General features: G+C 40.0%; 1 protein-coding gene across 4 annotated transcripts in view; it reads right to left on the bottom strand.

The window, feature by feature from the left end:
* The window catches only part of DIAPH2 (diaphanous related formin 2), a 952,586-nt gene that overhangs the window by 860,244 nt on the left and 74,523 nt on the right, over positions 1-17,819 (bottom strand). For 3 of the 4 annotated variants that reach the window (XM_075836589.1, XM_075836591.1, XM_075836588.1), the window contains exons 2-3: positions 14,449-14,481; positions 6,268-6,444 (exon numbers count right to left, since the gene is read on the bottom strand). In XM_075836589.1, the coding sequence (XP_075692704.1) occupies positions 6,268-6,444; positions 14,449-14,481 (210 nt within the window). The remainder of the gene's footprint in view (positions 1-6,267; positions 6,445-14,448; positions 14,482-17,819) is intronic. The other variant, XM_075836590.1, reaches the window with a different exon arrangement.

Raw genomic sequence — 17,819 nt, 5'->3', positions numbered from 1 at the left:
AGACAGGAGTCCCCAGCCAGAGATCTCACGATTATCTGGCCGGAGACTCCACAGTTGAAAGCTCAACATCACTGTCCATATATGGGTAGTAATGTCAAGGGCTTCCCCGGGCTCAGCGCTCAAAGTAGCACTGTATGCAGGGAATCCCCGGCCAGGATCAGTTTTTACCGGCAGTTACAAGAATGGATTCATAGAAAACGGCCTGTAAAAACTGATCCATTGACTTCTATGGGAGCCGAGGGGCCAAAAATAGGACGTCCTATTTTTTGACGGCCAGATTTCACGGCCCGTTAAAAGAACAGCCATGCGAGTACACCCATAGAACTATTGTTCCAAAAACGTCCGTATAACGGCCGTTACAAAAAAGTCGTGTGAATGTAGCCTAAATAAAGTTGTTTTTTCTATCATTGCAAGACAAGTTCTAAAGATACAAAGTGCCAATGATAACAAAGCCAATATTATAAAAATAAACTCACTAAATAAAATGTCTACGTGTTCTAATGTCTGATGTATTCTAAGATACACAATACTAAAGAAGCAAAAAGATTCCAATTTCTTTATGGCCTCACATCACATGACTGCACAAACAGTTCACAGAATCACCAGTAGGGGCTGAGCTGTTACAATGTATCAGTGGAGACTTCCACTATTCAGCAATGAGAACACTGGAAGTACCAGGATGTATAATGTACATAGTAACCGTTCCCTTGTCACATCCTCAACACTCATTTCCCAGAATGACCCGGGAGTCCATAATAAAAGTATCGGGTTAAACATCTTCTCATAGAAAACTCATTTAGTGGCGCATCGTGAGAGCAGAGAACGCTACAGAGATGAATTCATTATCCCGGCTGCTACTTGGTAACGCTCGTCACATCTGTTTGGAAAAACCTGTCTCCGCTTCATTCTCACAGGGTCTAAAATCTATCACTGTCGTAGCAAGTTGTGTGGAATTTCACGTAAGCGGATCATGGCGCGCGGTGATGTGACGCTCAGTGGGACAGCAGGAGACGTGATGGTCGGGTTTACAAGAAATCCACACGTCTTGTGATTTTCCCTGCGTGTGTCCACGGCTTGCCTGCAGCATTCTCGTCCCAGGATACATATGAGGGAAAACACTGAAAACGTCACACATAGTGGATTCATTCAATCAAATCGAAAAAGTTGAATTGATGTGATAAATCTTTTTGTTTTTTCCTTCTCATTTCCACCAGGATTGAGCATGGGTTCCCGATTCTAGGACGAGGTCTCAAGGTCCGTACACGGAGACCAAGAGTAAAATAACAGGCTCCAAGGCCGCTGGAGAGCCACAGGTAGGAGACGACTGAGAAGGATGATATTCCTCCATCATGGAGGTGTGGTGGTGAGGTCCAAAGATGACCCCATGATCCGGCTGATAGAGGTCGTCTGACCTACTGTAGTTTTGCAATTTTTTTTAAATAAGCCGTTGGTCGTAGGGAAGACAGCTGGTAATTGTTGGACTAAGGGACCAGTGGAAACGTTGGCCGACAGCTGGTTGGATACATATCTTACTATGTTAGAAAGAATCAACTATCCTAGAGGTAAAACGTATTCCTGTAACAACCTGTAGAGTACTCATGGGGTAAACAAGTCTACCTGATTAGGAGAGAAACAACCACGTGCAGTACTGTGGAAGCCTCGAACTGTTCACCTCCAAATTTATGGGTTCTTATGGCCTCAGTTCTGCCACTCAAGCAAAGTATTAATTAAAATGCAAAAATTTCGATTTAGTACCATACAGAATGAGGTCACCAAAAGACCTAATGGTGGGATGACAAGATGACCATGGGGAAAGTCCAATGAAGGGTAACTAAACGTTTGACAAACTTCTGACATGTCATAGTGACATGTCAGAATTTTTGATTGGTTGTGGTCCAAGCACGGAAACACCGATCAATCGCTAAAACGAAGCGGCAGAAGTGCTCATGTGAGTACTCAGCTTTTTCCGGAAGGCCGATGTATCGGAGTACGGGCTTATAGACTTCCTATTGGGCTGGTACTCCGATACATTGACTTCCGGAAAAAAGACAAACAGACACAAAGTGTCTGAGCGATCACACAAGCACTTCTGCCGCATCATTTTAGCGGTTGGTGGGGTCTCAGCACTCTGACCCCCACCAATCAAAACTTCTGACAAGTCACTGACATGTCAGAAGTTTGTTGAACTTTTAGTTACCCTTTAAGTTGATTTGTCATTTCCTTTTTTTTTTAGCTCTTTTTTGATTGACAATGGGGCCATTTCAGAAAATAGATTAACGGCGAATCTTGACCATGTAGACAACAATAAGGATATATCACATTGTAGATCTGGTTGCACAGACTTTATTTTACATTGATGAAATTATTCTCGTATAGGACAGAATTCATTTTCAGTAAAGTGATCGTGTCAAGGATAATCTGGACTTTTGCTACTTTGATCATCTCTCTTCAATTGACCTAAAGGCTTGGTGGGTGACAAGAAATGGCCCACACTGGGGTTTAGCTATAGGGCGTTCAGAGGTAGCAGTGACAACTGGGCCCTGGCACCTGGAGGACCCATAATCTGCCACATTAGAAGACGCCATTTTTTTCTAAACAGCCCATGGCACATAGTGGGGTCCTCGTAGATTTATGAATTTTTGCACTAGGGCCCCAAGAGCTTCAAGTTAAGCCTCTGGGCCCACAGTAGGACTGATTGCAATATATTCTATTATGGAATGGATTCTAGAGTTTGGCAGACATTAGATTAGTCAGAGCCTAAACCAACTCCTTCTCATAAAGCATTGAGATCTTCATGGTCAGTGCTGGAAGGAACCATCGACAACTAGTGCGGGTCTACATATGTATTATATAGAACTGCTAATCGGAAATGGATTGGCCAGATATGGTGGTAGAGAGTCAGCAGAAATACCCTACATGTTTCTAAGAATAGGAATAGGTCAGGTTGGTGCACTACATGTAACCATGTGACTGGCACTTTATAGAAGACTTATCTGTGCGCGATTATAATACGAAGCGGCCCGAATTGTTGTACGAGTGGATGCTCATCAGTATTTTGCATCTATGCGACCTCCCTCATATAGCATTGTAGCAGGTTTGCATGCTGCTGGGGATTAGCATTTAACTGGTCCCTGTATCAGTGAGAATGGTCTTTATACCCCTATTATTAGGTCCCTCTGCCCACTATTTACTAGTATTGCGGGTGCGACAGTTGTACAATATATTTACATAGTAGACACTTACAATACATTATTTTTCATTTCTATTTTTGGTTTTAGTTGGGCAGCCGACAATAGAAGTTTGCACAGTGTTTTCCCAAAATATATAACAGTAGTTCATTAATAATACGGATTCCATGAGCCGCAAGTAAATAGACGCAATAGAAAAATAGCAATTATGTTATTATTTGTGAACGCCTGTTAAAAAGGGAGGAAAATGTTTTATAATTTGCTTTAATTTTATCTCATTTCTTCCATCTATTTACACTTATTGCTTGCATTAGGAGATATATTTAGCTGCGCTTTTGTTCTTTGTTAATAGCAAATGACTCCATCCATTCAGACTAAGTGTATGCCTGTTAAAACAAAGATCGTGCATTTAGGATCATAAAATCGCTTTGGAAATTATAGCCCCAAACTAATCACATAATGGTCTACTCTAATGTAGAATGTATTAAATCTGATTGTGTCCTTTTACATTATGGAAGCTTGCTGTAGAGTTGTTTATGTCCACTAGGGGCAACATATACAAGTACAAGAGAGGGAGGGATGTAATGTGTTACCAAAAGTATGATCTGAATATAGACTGCATGAAACAGATCGTATTTGCCCATCCATAGACTGTGCCTAACAGGTGATGTAATTTTGAAGGTTGATGGATTTTTTTTCCTGGTTTCATTTTATTGGTCCAGTAAATGTTCTAAAATGTAAGAAAATAGTAAAGATAGAGAAAAATAAATTAAAAACGACAATGATGGGTGGATAGAGAAGGAAAGGGAAAAAAAGGAACAAAATAAAATAAATGGTAAATAGAAGGGAGGGAGGAAAGGAATGAGAGGGAGGAAGGAAGGGAATGGGAAAGAAAAGAGGAAAGAAAAGGAGGAAAGAAAAGGAGGAAAGAAAGAAAGGAAAGGAAAGGAAAGAAAGAGAAAGAAAGAAAGAAAGAGAAAGAAAGAAAGAAAGAGAAAGAGAAAGAAAGAGAAAGAAAGAGAAAGAAAGAAAGAGAAAGAAAGAAAGAAAGAGAAAGAAAGAGAAAGAAGAGAAAGAAAGAGAAAGAAAGAGAAAGAAAGAAAGAGAAAGAAAGAAAGAAAGAGAAAGAAAGAGAAAGAAGAGAAAGAAAGAGAAAGAAGAGAAAGAAAGAGAAAGAAAGAAAGGAAAAGGAAGGAAATAAAAGAAAAAGTTTGGATGGATGGAGAGAGGAGAAACCGCACAGGTACAAATAAGAGGTACAAGGAAGGTAGAAGGAAAAAGACGGAATGATGGAAAGGAAAAACCGTGAAAAAGAAAATTACGAGTAAAAGACAGAAGTAAAAGAATGAAATAGAATGGAGAAAAGATGATATTAGAGAAGGAATGCAAAAGAAAAAGAATGTTTTTGCATCTTTAGGTTTTAGGATAATGGAGTCTGAATGGGCATCTGATGTATCTGGTCAGGGATATGAAGAGCATCAAGTACTTGGTGTTTAATAATTTCATTATTTAATTTGGGATGTAAAGTAATAATAGAATTTATGATGGTTTTTTTATTATTTTTTTTAAAAAGTAACTATCACTATAATTAATTGTTTTATTATAAGCTACACTAAGATCACAAACAATAGTAACAGTGATATAATAACATTGATATAATAACAGTGATATAATAACAGGGATATAATAACAGGGATATAATAACAGGGATATCCGTGTACAATTCTATAGAATATGCACTAGTAGAGATAATACTGATTGTCACCGCCATTCATTCGCACAGAACCAGAGACACAAATGTTCTTTGTTACCAGGATCTCAATAAACACGATACTCATTTTTTTTCTCCCCCTTTTAATTCGAAAACTAGACCATGTTATACAATGTGCATCAATTTACTTTTTTGTAAAAAAATAAAATAAAATAATAAAACTCAGTATCTTGAACAAATATTTTATATTTTAAAGGTTAATTATTTGTTGTTTATCAAATCTCTACAAATTTGTGATTTTATTTTTGCACTTTGCATAGATAATAAATTGTTGACTATAATGGTTTAGTTTGGCAGAACTGCAAATTACAAGGGAATGTATTAATCGGGAAATTACATATTTGTTTCAGTGTTTTTTTCTCTAATATTTTTATTTTTTTACTTTTTACTGTGTTTCATTTTTTTTAAATGTGACTAACCATATGAATAAAAAAATAAATCTAAAATATTCCAGTTTCCACACTGGTCATTGTAGCATACACAGTAGACTGACATTTTCTTTTTTTTCTGCATCTCACTTCTTAGCTTTGCTGTGTAGACTAAGACAGTCAGCAGAGTAATCTCATTATAATTAGAGGACAGAGTAAGCAGAGTCATCTCATTATATTTAGACAGCTCTATTGTACTGCTAGAGGTCTAGATAAGCCAGGATAGAAACTTTATATATGCAACTCCCGTGTCACTCCCTAAATTTCTGTGGAGAGGACTGAACTTCATCACTTTCTGTAGACTGTACTAGTCTACGGAGACAAATTTTTTATTAGTTCCCACTCATTGGATCTGCCATAAAGCGCAAAACTTCACAACATAAAGTGACCTATAAGCATTATATTGTTACATATTTTTATAACAGTTTCTCCTCATAAATAGTCCCTTTAAACGAAAGCTGAATTTGAGGGCAAAAATGATGCCACTGCATTGGCCATAATCCTTTAATTTGAAGGGGTAGCTCCTGGTAACACTGACTTTATTTTACATGCAACTAGTTAGGCCATCACATGAGGCAGCCATTACAACGCACATGTCAACTTTTCATCAAGAGAAAATACTATGAGATATGGTTATTTCCAGAAAATTATTCAGCACCATGACCAAACGACAAACCTGTTGAATGACCTTGTAAATAGGGTGTATATTCAGTCAGGTCAAAGAAGGCAATGGCTGTACCCAAAAATACCAAAACGGTTTAAAAAAAACGAAAAACTTTTCCTTCTAATGGAATTTTTGTACAATTTAAAAATAATATGAATAAAATTTGGAAAAAATTATTACATTTTGAAAATACAAGTAAACATTTAGGAGACTCACCATCATTTTCTCAAAAAGATCCATGATTTCTTTCTCAGACAAATTCAATGAATGCTCATCAAAAAGTTGTTGCGGTGCTGGGAATTCTGTTATGGTTGCCTGTGGATCTGTGGGATGCTGAATGAGCAGCTTTTCTTTTTTCACCCCTGATTTCCTAAAACTTGTAAGTCGGTCCCGCTAAAAGTGAAATGAACAATGAAAATGGTTGACATTTTAAAGATGGAAATGTAAATTTCCTTTGTGGTATAGGAAGAGGAAAAAGAATAAATTGTATTATTATAAATATAAATTACAAAAGCTTTGGCTCCGGTTTCCTATGTACAGTAATATAAATATAAAAATACTGCCCCCTATATACAAGAATATAACTACTATAATACTGCCCCTATATACAAGAATATAACTACTATAATACTGCCCTATATCCAAGAATATAACTACTATAATACTGCTCCTATATACAAGAATATAACTACTATAATACTGCCCCTATTTACAAGAATATATTCGACTATAATACTGCCCCTATATACAAGAATATAACTACTATAATACTGCTCCTATATACAAGAATATAACTACTATAATACTGCCCCTATATACAAGAATATAACTACTATAATACTGCCCCTATATACAAGAATATAACTACTATAATACTGCCCCTATATACAAGAATATAACTACTATAATACTTCCCCCTATATACAAGAATATAACTACTATAATACTGCCCCTATATAGAAGAATATAACTACTATAATACTGCTCCCTATATACAAGAATATAACTACTATAATACTGCCCCTATATACAAGATTACTATAATACTGCCCCTATAAACAAGAATATAACTACTATAATACTGCTCCTATATACAAGAATATAACTACTATAATACTGCCCCTATATACAAGAATATAACTACTATAATACTGCTCCTATATACAAGAATATAACTACTATAATACTGCCCTATATACAAGAATGTAAAAAACATAATATTGCTCCGATATAAAAGAATATAACTACTATAATACTGCCCCCTATATACAAGAATATAACTACGATAGTACTGCCCCTATATACAAGAATATAACTACTATAATACTGCTCCCTATATACAAGAATATAACTACGATAATACTGCCCTCTATATACAAGAATATAACTACTATAATACTGCTCCTGTATACAATACTATAACTACTATAATACTGCCCCTATATACAAGAATATAACTACTATAATACTGCTCCTATATACAAGAATATAACTACTATAATACTGCCTCCTATATACAAGAATATAACTACTATAATACTGCTCCTATATACAAGAATATAACTACTATAATACTGCTCCTATATACAAGAATATAACTACTATAATACTGCTCCCTATATACAAGAATATAACTACTATAATACTGCCCCTATATACAAGAATATATCTACTATAATACTGCTCCTATATACAAGAATATAACTACTATAATACTGCTCCTATATACAAGAATATAACTACTATAATACTGCCCCTATATACAAGAATATAACTACTATAATACTGATCCTATATACAAGAATATAACTACTATAATACTGCCCCTATATACAAGAATATAACTACTATAATACTGCTCCTATATACAAGAATGTAAAAAACATAATATTGCTCCTATATACAAGAATATAACTACTATAATACTGCTCCTATATACAAGAATATAACTACTATAATACTGCCCCTATATACAAGAATATAACTACTATAATACTGCTCCTATATACAAGAATATAACTACTATAATACTGCCCCTATATACAAGAATATAACTACTATACTACTGCCCCCTATATACAAGAATATAACTACTATAATACTGCCCCCTATATACAAGAATATAACTACTATACTACTGCCCCCTATATACAAGAATATAACTACTATAATACTGCCCCCTATATACAAGAATATAACTACTATAATACTGATCCTATATACAAGAATATAACTACTATAATACTGCCCCCTATATACAAGAATATAACTACTATACTACTGCCCCCTATATACAAGAATATAACTACTATAATACTGCCCCCTATATACAAGAATATAACTACTATACTACTGCCCCCTATATACAAGAATATAACTACTATAATACTGCCCCCTATATACAAGAATATAACTACTATAATACTGATCCTATATACAAGAATATAACTACTATACTACTGCCCCCTATATACAAGAATATAACTACTATAATACTGCCCCCTATATACAAGAATATAACTACTATACTACTGCCCCCTATATACAAGAATATAACTACTATAATACTGCCCCCTATATACAAGAATATAACTACTATAATACTGATCCTATATACAAGAATATAACTACTATAATACTGCCCCCTATATACAAGAATATAACTACTATACTACTGCCCCCTATATACAAGAATATAACTACTATAATACTGCCCCCTATATACAAGAATATAACTACTATACTACTGCCCCCTATATACAAGAATATAACTACTATAATACTGCCCCCTATATACAAGAATATAACTACTATAATACTGATCCTATATACAAGAATATAACTACTATAATACTGCCCCCTATATACAAGAATATAACTACTATAATACTGCTCCTATATACAAGAATATAACTACTATAATACTGCCCCTATATACAAGAATATAACTACTATAATACTGCCCCCTATATACAAGAATATAACTACTATACTACTGCCCCCTATATACAAGAATATAACTACTATAATACTGCCCCCTATATACAAGAATATAACTACTATAATACTGCCCCCTATATACAAGAATATAACTACTATAATACTGCCCCCTATATACAAGAATATAACTACTATAATACTGCGCCCTATATACAAGAATATAACTACTATAATACTGCTCCTATATACAAGAATATAACTACTATAATACTGCTCCTATATACAAGAATATAACTACTATAATACTGCCCCCTATTGATAGTGATTTGGACTTGAACATGTAGGAGAAATGTAGAATTATTTTATGAACGGCTAAGTACAGAGAAAACAGAACAGCGATGATCTGAACAAGTGGAGAAAGAAAAGAACATGTAATTTCGCTCGGGTTCATCTCGTTGTAAATATCCCTGAAATCAAATGTAGCTATAAACAGCTACAATGTCCCATTAGAAGTAATGGGAAAAGAATAGGCTCATTAGTATATGGAGGAGCCGCACATCATGACACGTTAATGATGCGATAATTAACATGTCAGGGTACAGCCAGCGATCCACAAGTGTGTTTTCTACCAGCGATGGCGGCGGGTGACACATGTGCCCTTGATCTCTTGACTTTTGCACGTTTAAACATTTATTCCATTTGCCTTGTCACTCATTTCTGGCTTTTAAAGTTCTGGATAAATCACGGATGGATAATAGCTTTCCTTATAGGCGACTAGCCGCGCAAAAGGGAAAAATCTTAATTTTTAGGAAAACAAAACTATCAAACAACCTAATTGTAACAAACACGCCGTCCCTTTAATGAGGTTCATTATAGAACTTCGCTTGTTGCAGAACTCCAATCCTGTAGCAAACTTAGAGGAAATTTACATGAATCCAGCGTTAACCCTTTCACGGCTTTTAGTGTCAAAATTGAACTTTAAAGGGGTTGTCTCAAATACTATCACGTTCCATATAATCTATTAGGGCATATGGACATCATAGAGGTGGGGGTCACCCCACTCAGGACCCCCCAATGAGCCACAGAGAAGCGCTAAGAAAGAGCAGCTCCCCCTCCTGCTGACCTGGACCATCCATCTAGGACCGATTCCTCTACAGTGATTGCTAACAGGCCCTTAGCTATGAAAGCGAGCTGGTCCGCCATGTGCCCGGGTGCCACAAGGGCATCAACAAGCCATTCTGCCTTGACTATGGTATTCCGATATAGGTATAGGGCAGCAAGCTGAACCTTTGTCCCAGGTAAAGGAAACTTAACAACACTGGCGGTAAAATATATTATATATATATATATATATATAGCGAACACCTCGACCCCCAGCAACGACAGCTGATCACCGGGTCACTTCAAAATGAAAAAGGGTTGTCAATAGGATGACATTTTTTATGGTGTTTTGTTATTTTTTTCGCTTTATTTTTTAGCAGTGATTTCTAACTTATGGCTGTAAAGGATCTGCCAGACAACTTCTGTGTCGACGCCCCTGGGTAATCAAGTCTGCACCTGCTCCTAAGTCTGAGAGAGTGACACGATCTTCTACCAGTCAGGCTGGGAGGCTGAGGAGTGGGAGAGCCTATCACAGCCTAGCCAGACGGAGCTAGCTCCTGCCCTCTGTCTATTTATACCTTAATTTCCTGCTCCTCCTTTGCCTGTGATTCTTTCCTGTTTCCTGGCTCTGCTGCTCCTGCTATTATTATTGACCTTGCTTCATTTTGACCCTGGCTTTACTGACTACGCTCCTGCTCTGCGATTGGTACCTCGTACACTCCTGGTTTGACTCTGCTCGTTCACAACTCTTGTTGCTCACAGTGTTGCCGTGGTCAACTGCCCCATTTCCCTTAGCTTCTGTGTACCCTTGTCTGTTTGTCTGTCGTGCACTTATTGAGCGTAGGGACCGTCGCCCAGTTGTACGCCGTCGCCTAGGACGGGCCGTTGCAAGTAGGCAGGGACTGAGTGGCGGGTAGATTAGGGCTCACCTGTCTGTCTCCCTACCCCGTCATTACAACGGCTCTCAAGATGCTGCAAAACTGCAACTCCCAGCATGCCCGGATAGCCTTCTGATGTGAAATCTCCCATCATTTTCTGTTTGTTCAGGGTCAACACTTACTCTGGCAAATTGTATTCTGCGAAGTGTAGTCTTTACACCAGGCACAGTGTACTTGTGTGATGTAGGAAAACTATATGACTGATATAAGAGATCAGCTAAGATGTTATAGGTGTGTCTTAAGGTAAGCTTGCCGACTATTTATAATAGCAACCAGCAGAATAGTGAGAGCAGCTCTGGAGTAGAATACAGGATAGAACTCAGGATCAGTACAGAAGTAATGTAATGTATGTACACCGTGACTCCAGAGCTGCACTCACTATTCTGCTGGTGGAGTCACTGTGTACATACATTACATTACTTATCCTGTACTGATCCGGAGTTACATCCTGTATTATACTCCAGAGCTGCACTCACTATTCTGCTGGTGGAGTATAATACAGGCTGTAACTCAGGATCAGTACAGGATAACTAATGTAATGTATGTGAACAGTGACTCCACCAGCAGAATAGTGAGTGCAGCTTTGGAGTATAATACAGGATGTAACTCAGGATCAGTACAGGATAAGTAATGTAATGTATGTACACAGTGACTCCTCCAACAGAATAGTGAGTGCAGCTCTGGAGTACAATACAGGATATAACTCAGGATCAGTACAGGATAAGTAATGTAATGTATGTACACAGTGACTCCACCAGCAGAATAGTGAGTGCAGCTCTGGAGTATAATACAGGATGTAACTCAGTATCAGTACAGGATAAGTAATGTAATGTATGTACACAGTGACTCCACCAGCAGAATAGTGAGTGCAGCTCTGGAGTATAATACAGGATGTAACTCAGGATCAGTATAGGATAAGTAATGCAATGTATGTACACAGTGACTCCACCAGCAGAATAGTGAGTGCATCTCTAAATCACGGTTTTCTTAGCTCATTTGCAATTTTTCTTAATTTGCCCCATTATCTTTACAGCTTCTCTCTCTGATGTAAAGTTCTGCATTTACTTATGCTTTTATCTGTATCTGACAACTTTGTATTCATCGAGCAGGTCTACGTGGGTTTTCTATAGCAGAGAAAATTATTCTGACAAGGTGGATTTAGGTTAAGTACGTAATGGTCACATATGGGCACAAGGCCATCTGTTGCTACAATTATTATTAACTCTTTAACGACCAGAGTGTTTTGGTCCTAAATTGCCAAATGCTTTTACGCGATTTAGAGCATTTGCATGTTTCAACAAGATAACATAGCAATTTTTGCATTTTTTTTTAAAATCTGATTTATTGAAAACTATTTTATTGAAATATTTTTTTCTTTTTAGTAGGGTAAAGTGTTCAAAAAGTACATAACAATAACTTGTATTTATTCAACTTTAGCAAATTTGGTTCTACATTTTGATTTGGCCATTTTGATATCATATGTACAGTTTCATGTGATCAGGGTAGACTATGGATACAGCTCGGGTTGCGACGCTCACTTTTTCATGTATTATTTTTTTTTCTACTGTGGAGTTTTTTGTTTTTTTTTACTGAACTGGGGTATCTATAAGAAGCATCTTTCGGAATATCTCTGTATTGAAATGCATTGACTGTGCATATAAAATCTACTCTAGGGCCACGTTCACACCTTGTGGATTATGTGAGGATTTAGGCTTCTGTGCCTAAATCCTGACAGATTTACTAGCCCATTTACATGCTATGATGCCGCGCATTAAAAAATACACAGTATGCTCATTGTTGGCGCAGATTCCGCTCTGAAAAGCCATGGTTTAGCTCTATTGACTTATAACGGCGCCAACCCACATGTGGATCTGTGGAAGAATTTTACGTTTCAGCTGTGGATTTTTACTTCGGATTATCTTTAAAATCCACGGCGGGTTTGCCAAGGACAAATCCTGACCATGGAAATATACTCTAAAAGGCATTATCTCAAGATGGCCCTGGGGCATTTGTTAGTCCCAGGGTTGTCCCTATAAAACCATCTGCCCAGTTAAAAATCGACCTGCATGGGAATTTTCTCTCCGATTTCAGATTTGTCCGTAGAGGGCCTGTACTCCGCTATCTCCGGCAGTCCAATAGTGAGTGAATGGAGCGTCAGGGCGCATGAGTGACCAGGAAAATGTTAATTACAGCTCCCCACACGGGTGATCACACGGGCACAAATGCTGTGCTTGTGTGACCTCTGGCCGTTAAAAGGGGTTATTCCACCACACAACTTATCAGCTATCCACAGGATAGGTGATACGTGCTTGATCACTGGGGGTTACACCGCTGGGACCCCCACCGTTTAGGAGAACGGTGTGGCAGGTCACGCATGCGCCCTGCTGCTCCATTCAGTCTCTATTGAACTGCCGGAGACAGCCGAGTACAGCGCTCGGCTATCTCCAGCAGTCCCATAGAGAATGAATGGAGTGGCAGGGCAAATACTCCAGTCATATAGGGATTCGGGACCTACGGTCTCTTCACCGGTAGCGGTCCCTAAGGTGGGACCTCCAGCAATCAAGCACTTTTCACCTATCCCATGGATAGGTGATGAGTTGTTGGGGTGGGATAACCCCTTTTACTGGTTATACTCATTCACTAGTTGTGTTCATTCACGTCTTGCCATGGAATCATTATGAGGGTATGTTCACACGCTTACTAAAAAACGTCTGAAAATACGGAGCTCCTGATTTTCAGCCGTTTTTTTTAATTAACTCGCGTTTTTCGGAGCGTTTTTTTTACGGCAGTTTTTGGAGCTGTTTTTCTATAGAGTCAATGAAAACCGGCTCAAGAATTGACATGCACTTCTTTTTTGCGGGCCTTTTTTACGCGGCCGTTCTGCTTCCGATTTTTCAGCCGTTTTGCGGGCCGAAAATAGCCCATGTGAACATACCCTTACTGTCATCTATTTTTACCTATACAAAAGAGAAATATAATTTATACATCATAATGATCAGTTCTAAAGGAGTTGATATTAAACCGTTACATTAGTAAAGTTACTGCTATACATGAGGAGCATAAAATGAATTCATACAAAACATGACAATTAGGAACATTTATAATATCACGGAGAAGGTCGGGAACAAAATTGGATTAGTATTTTCTTTTCAGCCAAGAAAATCAGCGCAGGCATTTAAAGGCAATTATATGAAATTAGGAGCTGGAGGATTTCTTATAGGCTAAATTATTATGATCAACATCCCAAAAGCATAAAAGCATTAAGAGGTGAATGGACAGCGCTGATTATGAGCATGAGAATAATCATCATCGCCTCGCGGGCTACAAGCAAATCATGCACATGCATCGTTATCATTGGTGGTGAATGTTTAGTAATAGTAACGCTGGAACGTGCAACGTCCGTCAACGCTCATCTTACCATATCGTCTGCCAACGTTTTTATATGAATGTTCTATAAAGACCAGCAAAAAAGGAAAGAAAAAAAAGGGACACAAATTCAATACAGAAAAAAATATATAAATCAGCATTACATAAAAGTGATCTGTATTATCATAAACCAGGGCTGGACCCATACAGATGTAGCCATCTTTATCTCGATTTTTAACGCATTAAATACACAGTGACAAGAAACGTTAACGCTGCAGCAAGTTATCGGAGTCAAGTGAAACTTATATACATCAGTACGGATAGGAGTTTTCCAGGAAGATCTTGATAGTCTATCCTTAAGTTGTGTGATCGGTGAAATCTCCACCCCTGGACCGATCAGTAGAACAAAGGGGCTTTAAACGATCCATTTGGGCGGAGCTGTAATTTTAGGCTCGGGCCACTCTGCCTGTATAAAAATCAAATGGCCCGCAGTGCTCATTGGCATGCCATGGTGCCTTTGTTTTACTGATTAGTGGGGTTTTCGGAGATGGGACTCCTAAGGGTAGGCCATCAACGTATATTCCTGGAAAAAACTGCTTAAAAAACAAAATAAAAATAATAATAAAACAATTAATATTGTAAGAACCAGTCAATCAAATCAATTGGTAACAATGAAGGCATTTTAATCCAGGGAGATTTTTTAGGGACTGTTTTATTGACCTGCCCTTGTAAGTGAAAGTATGAGAGGCACAGAGAGAGAGGGCCAGATGCAGTAGAGAGCCAGATGCCGTAGAGCGGCACAGACAGAGAGAGCCAGGTAGGCACAGAGAGAGAGCGAGCCAGGGAGGCACAGAGAGAGAGAGCGAGCCAGGGAGGCACAGAGAGAGAGAGCGAGCCAGGGAGGCACAGAGAGAGAGAGCGAGCCAGGGAGGCACAGAGAGAGAGAGAGAGCCAGGGAGGCACAGAGAGAGAGAGAGAGAGCCAGGGAGGCACAGAGCCAGGGAGGCACAGAGAGAGAGCCAGGGAGGCACAGAGAGAGAGCCAGGGAGGCACAGAGAGAGAGAGAGAGAGAGAGCCAGGGAGGCACAGAGCCAGGGAGGCACAGAGAGAGAGCCAGGGAGGCACAGAGAGAGAGCCAGGGAGGCACAGAGAGAGAGCCAGGGAGGCACAGAGAGAGAGAGAGAGAGAGCCAGGGAGGCAGAGAGAGAGAGAGAGCCAGGGAGGCAGAGAGAGAGAGAGCCAGGGAGGCAGAGAGAGAGAGAGCCAGGGAGGCACAGAGAGAGAGAGCCAGGGAGGCACAGAGAGAGAGAGAGAGCCAGGGAGGCACAGAGAGAGAGAGAGAGCCAGGGAGGCACAGAGAGAGAGAGAGCCAGGGAGGCACAGAGAGAGAGAGAGAGAGAGAGCCAGGGAGGCACAGAGAGAGAGAGAGAGAGCCAGGGAGGCACAGAGAGAGAGAGAGAGAGCCAGGGAGGCACAGAGAGAGAGAGAGAGAGCCAGGGAGGCACAGAGAGAGAGAGAGAGAGCCAGGGAGGCACAGAGAGAGAGAGAGCCATGGAGGCACAGAGAGAGAGAGAGAGCCATGGAGGCACAGAGAGAGAGAGCCATGGAGGCACAGAGAGAGAGAGAGAGAGAGAGAGCCAGGGAGGCACAGAGAGAGAGAGAGAGAGAGAGAGAGAGAGAGAGAGAGAGAGAGAGAGAGACAGACACAGGGAGGCAGAGAGAGAGAGAGAGAGCCAGGGAGGCACAGAGAGAGAGAGAGAGAGAGAGAGAGAGAGCCAGGGAGGCACAGAGAGAGAGAGAGAGAGAGAGAGAGAGGAGAGAGAGAGCCAGGGAGAGAGAGAGAGAGCCAGGGAGGCACAGAGAGAGAGCCAGGGAGGCACAGAGAGAGAGAGAGCCAGGGAGGCACAGAGAGAGAGAGAGAGCCAGGGAGGCACAGAGAGAGAGAGAGAGCCAGGGAGGCACAGAGAGAGAGAGAGCCAGGGAGGCACAGAGAGAGAGCCAGGGAGGCACAGAGAGAGAGAGAGAGCCAGGGAGGCACAGAGAGAGAGAGAGAGCCAGGGAGGCACAGAGAGAGAGAGAGAGCCAGGGAGGCACAGAGAGAGAGAGAGAGCCAGGGAGTCACAGAGAGAGAGAGAGAGCCAGGGAGTCACAGAGAGAGAGAGAGAGCCAGGGAGTCACAGAGAGAGAGAGAGCCAGGGAGTCACAGAGAGAGAGAGAGCCAGGGAGTCACAGAGAGAGAGAGAGCCAGGGAGTCACAGAGAGAGAGAGAGCCAGGGAGTCACAGAGAGAGAGAGAGCCAGAGAGAGAGAGAGAGAGAGCCAGGGAGGCACAGAGAGAGAGAGAGAGAGAGAGAGAGAGAGAGAGAGAGAGCCAGGGAGTCACAGAGAGAGAGAGAGAGAGCCAGGGAGTCACAGAGAGAGAGAGAGAGAGAGCCAGGGAGTCACAGAGAGAGAGAGAGAGAGAGAGAGAGAGAGAGCCAGGGAGGCACAGAGAGAGAGAGAGAGCCAGGGAGGCACAGAGAGAGAGAGAGAGAGAGAGAGAGACAGGGAGGCACAGAGAGAGAGAGAGAGAGAGAGAGCCAGTGAGGCACAGAGAGAGAGAGAGAGAGAGAGAGACAGTGAGGCACAGAGAGAGAGCCAGGGAGGCAAAGAGAGAGAGCCAGGGAGGCAAAGCGAGAGACACTCACTGTTCTTGCTAAGAAATGAGGGTCCTGAACAGGGGACTTCCCTCTATTAACTGAAAATGGATTTTCTAAATTTGATAACCCCTTTGATAACAGAAGATGAGCGATACACAGTTACCACACAAGTCAAGTCTTATTCTGTACAATCACACATTACTCATATGTATGCATATTTATACATGTAAATGAGATAACATTACAAACCAGGCATCTCGGCTACTTTGTTTCCATGGAGAGATAACACGTCATCATCACGCATAGTCTATGCACATAGTTGGATGGTATGGAAGTACGGATACGTTATAATGATGACCACTTGTAATACTATAACTATTGTTGGAGCTCCTGGACCCTGATGTAAGATCTATACCAGGGGCCCATAACCATCATATATGAGTCTTAGCACTGCTGTCCCCCAATGTACAGAAGCACAGGGGTATACGGGCCCAAACATGCTCCAGGGCAACTGCAATGTCTATCTCCTCCAACAAAAAGTATTAAAATACAGTAAGTTCTAGACTGAAACTCCTAGGCCAAGAAGCAAGAGCTAGATCGGGATCCACCAGGCTAAACACCAACGTAGCCAAACTTTATTACAGTCTTTATAGATTATATAATGTAGTCATTAATTGTACAGATGATGTCCACCCTTACCTTTGCTTGCATTTGGTTAAGAACGTCAATTTCTCATGAAACTAATTCAATACAATATCGCGACATGATAGCAAAACCCTTAACAG

The sequence above is a fragment of the Rhinoderma darwinii genome, chromosome 8 (assembly GCF_050947455.1).
Source record: "Rhinoderma darwinii isolate aRhiDar2 chromosome 8, aRhiDar2.hap1, whole genome shotgun sequence".
Taxonomy (NCBI): domain Eukaryota; kingdom Metazoa; phylum Chordata; class Amphibia; order Anura; family Rhinodermatidae; genus Rhinoderma; species Rhinoderma darwinii.
The sequence above is the reverse complement of the archived record's forward strand: the minus strand, read 5'-3'. Positions and strand labels throughout refer to the sequence as shown.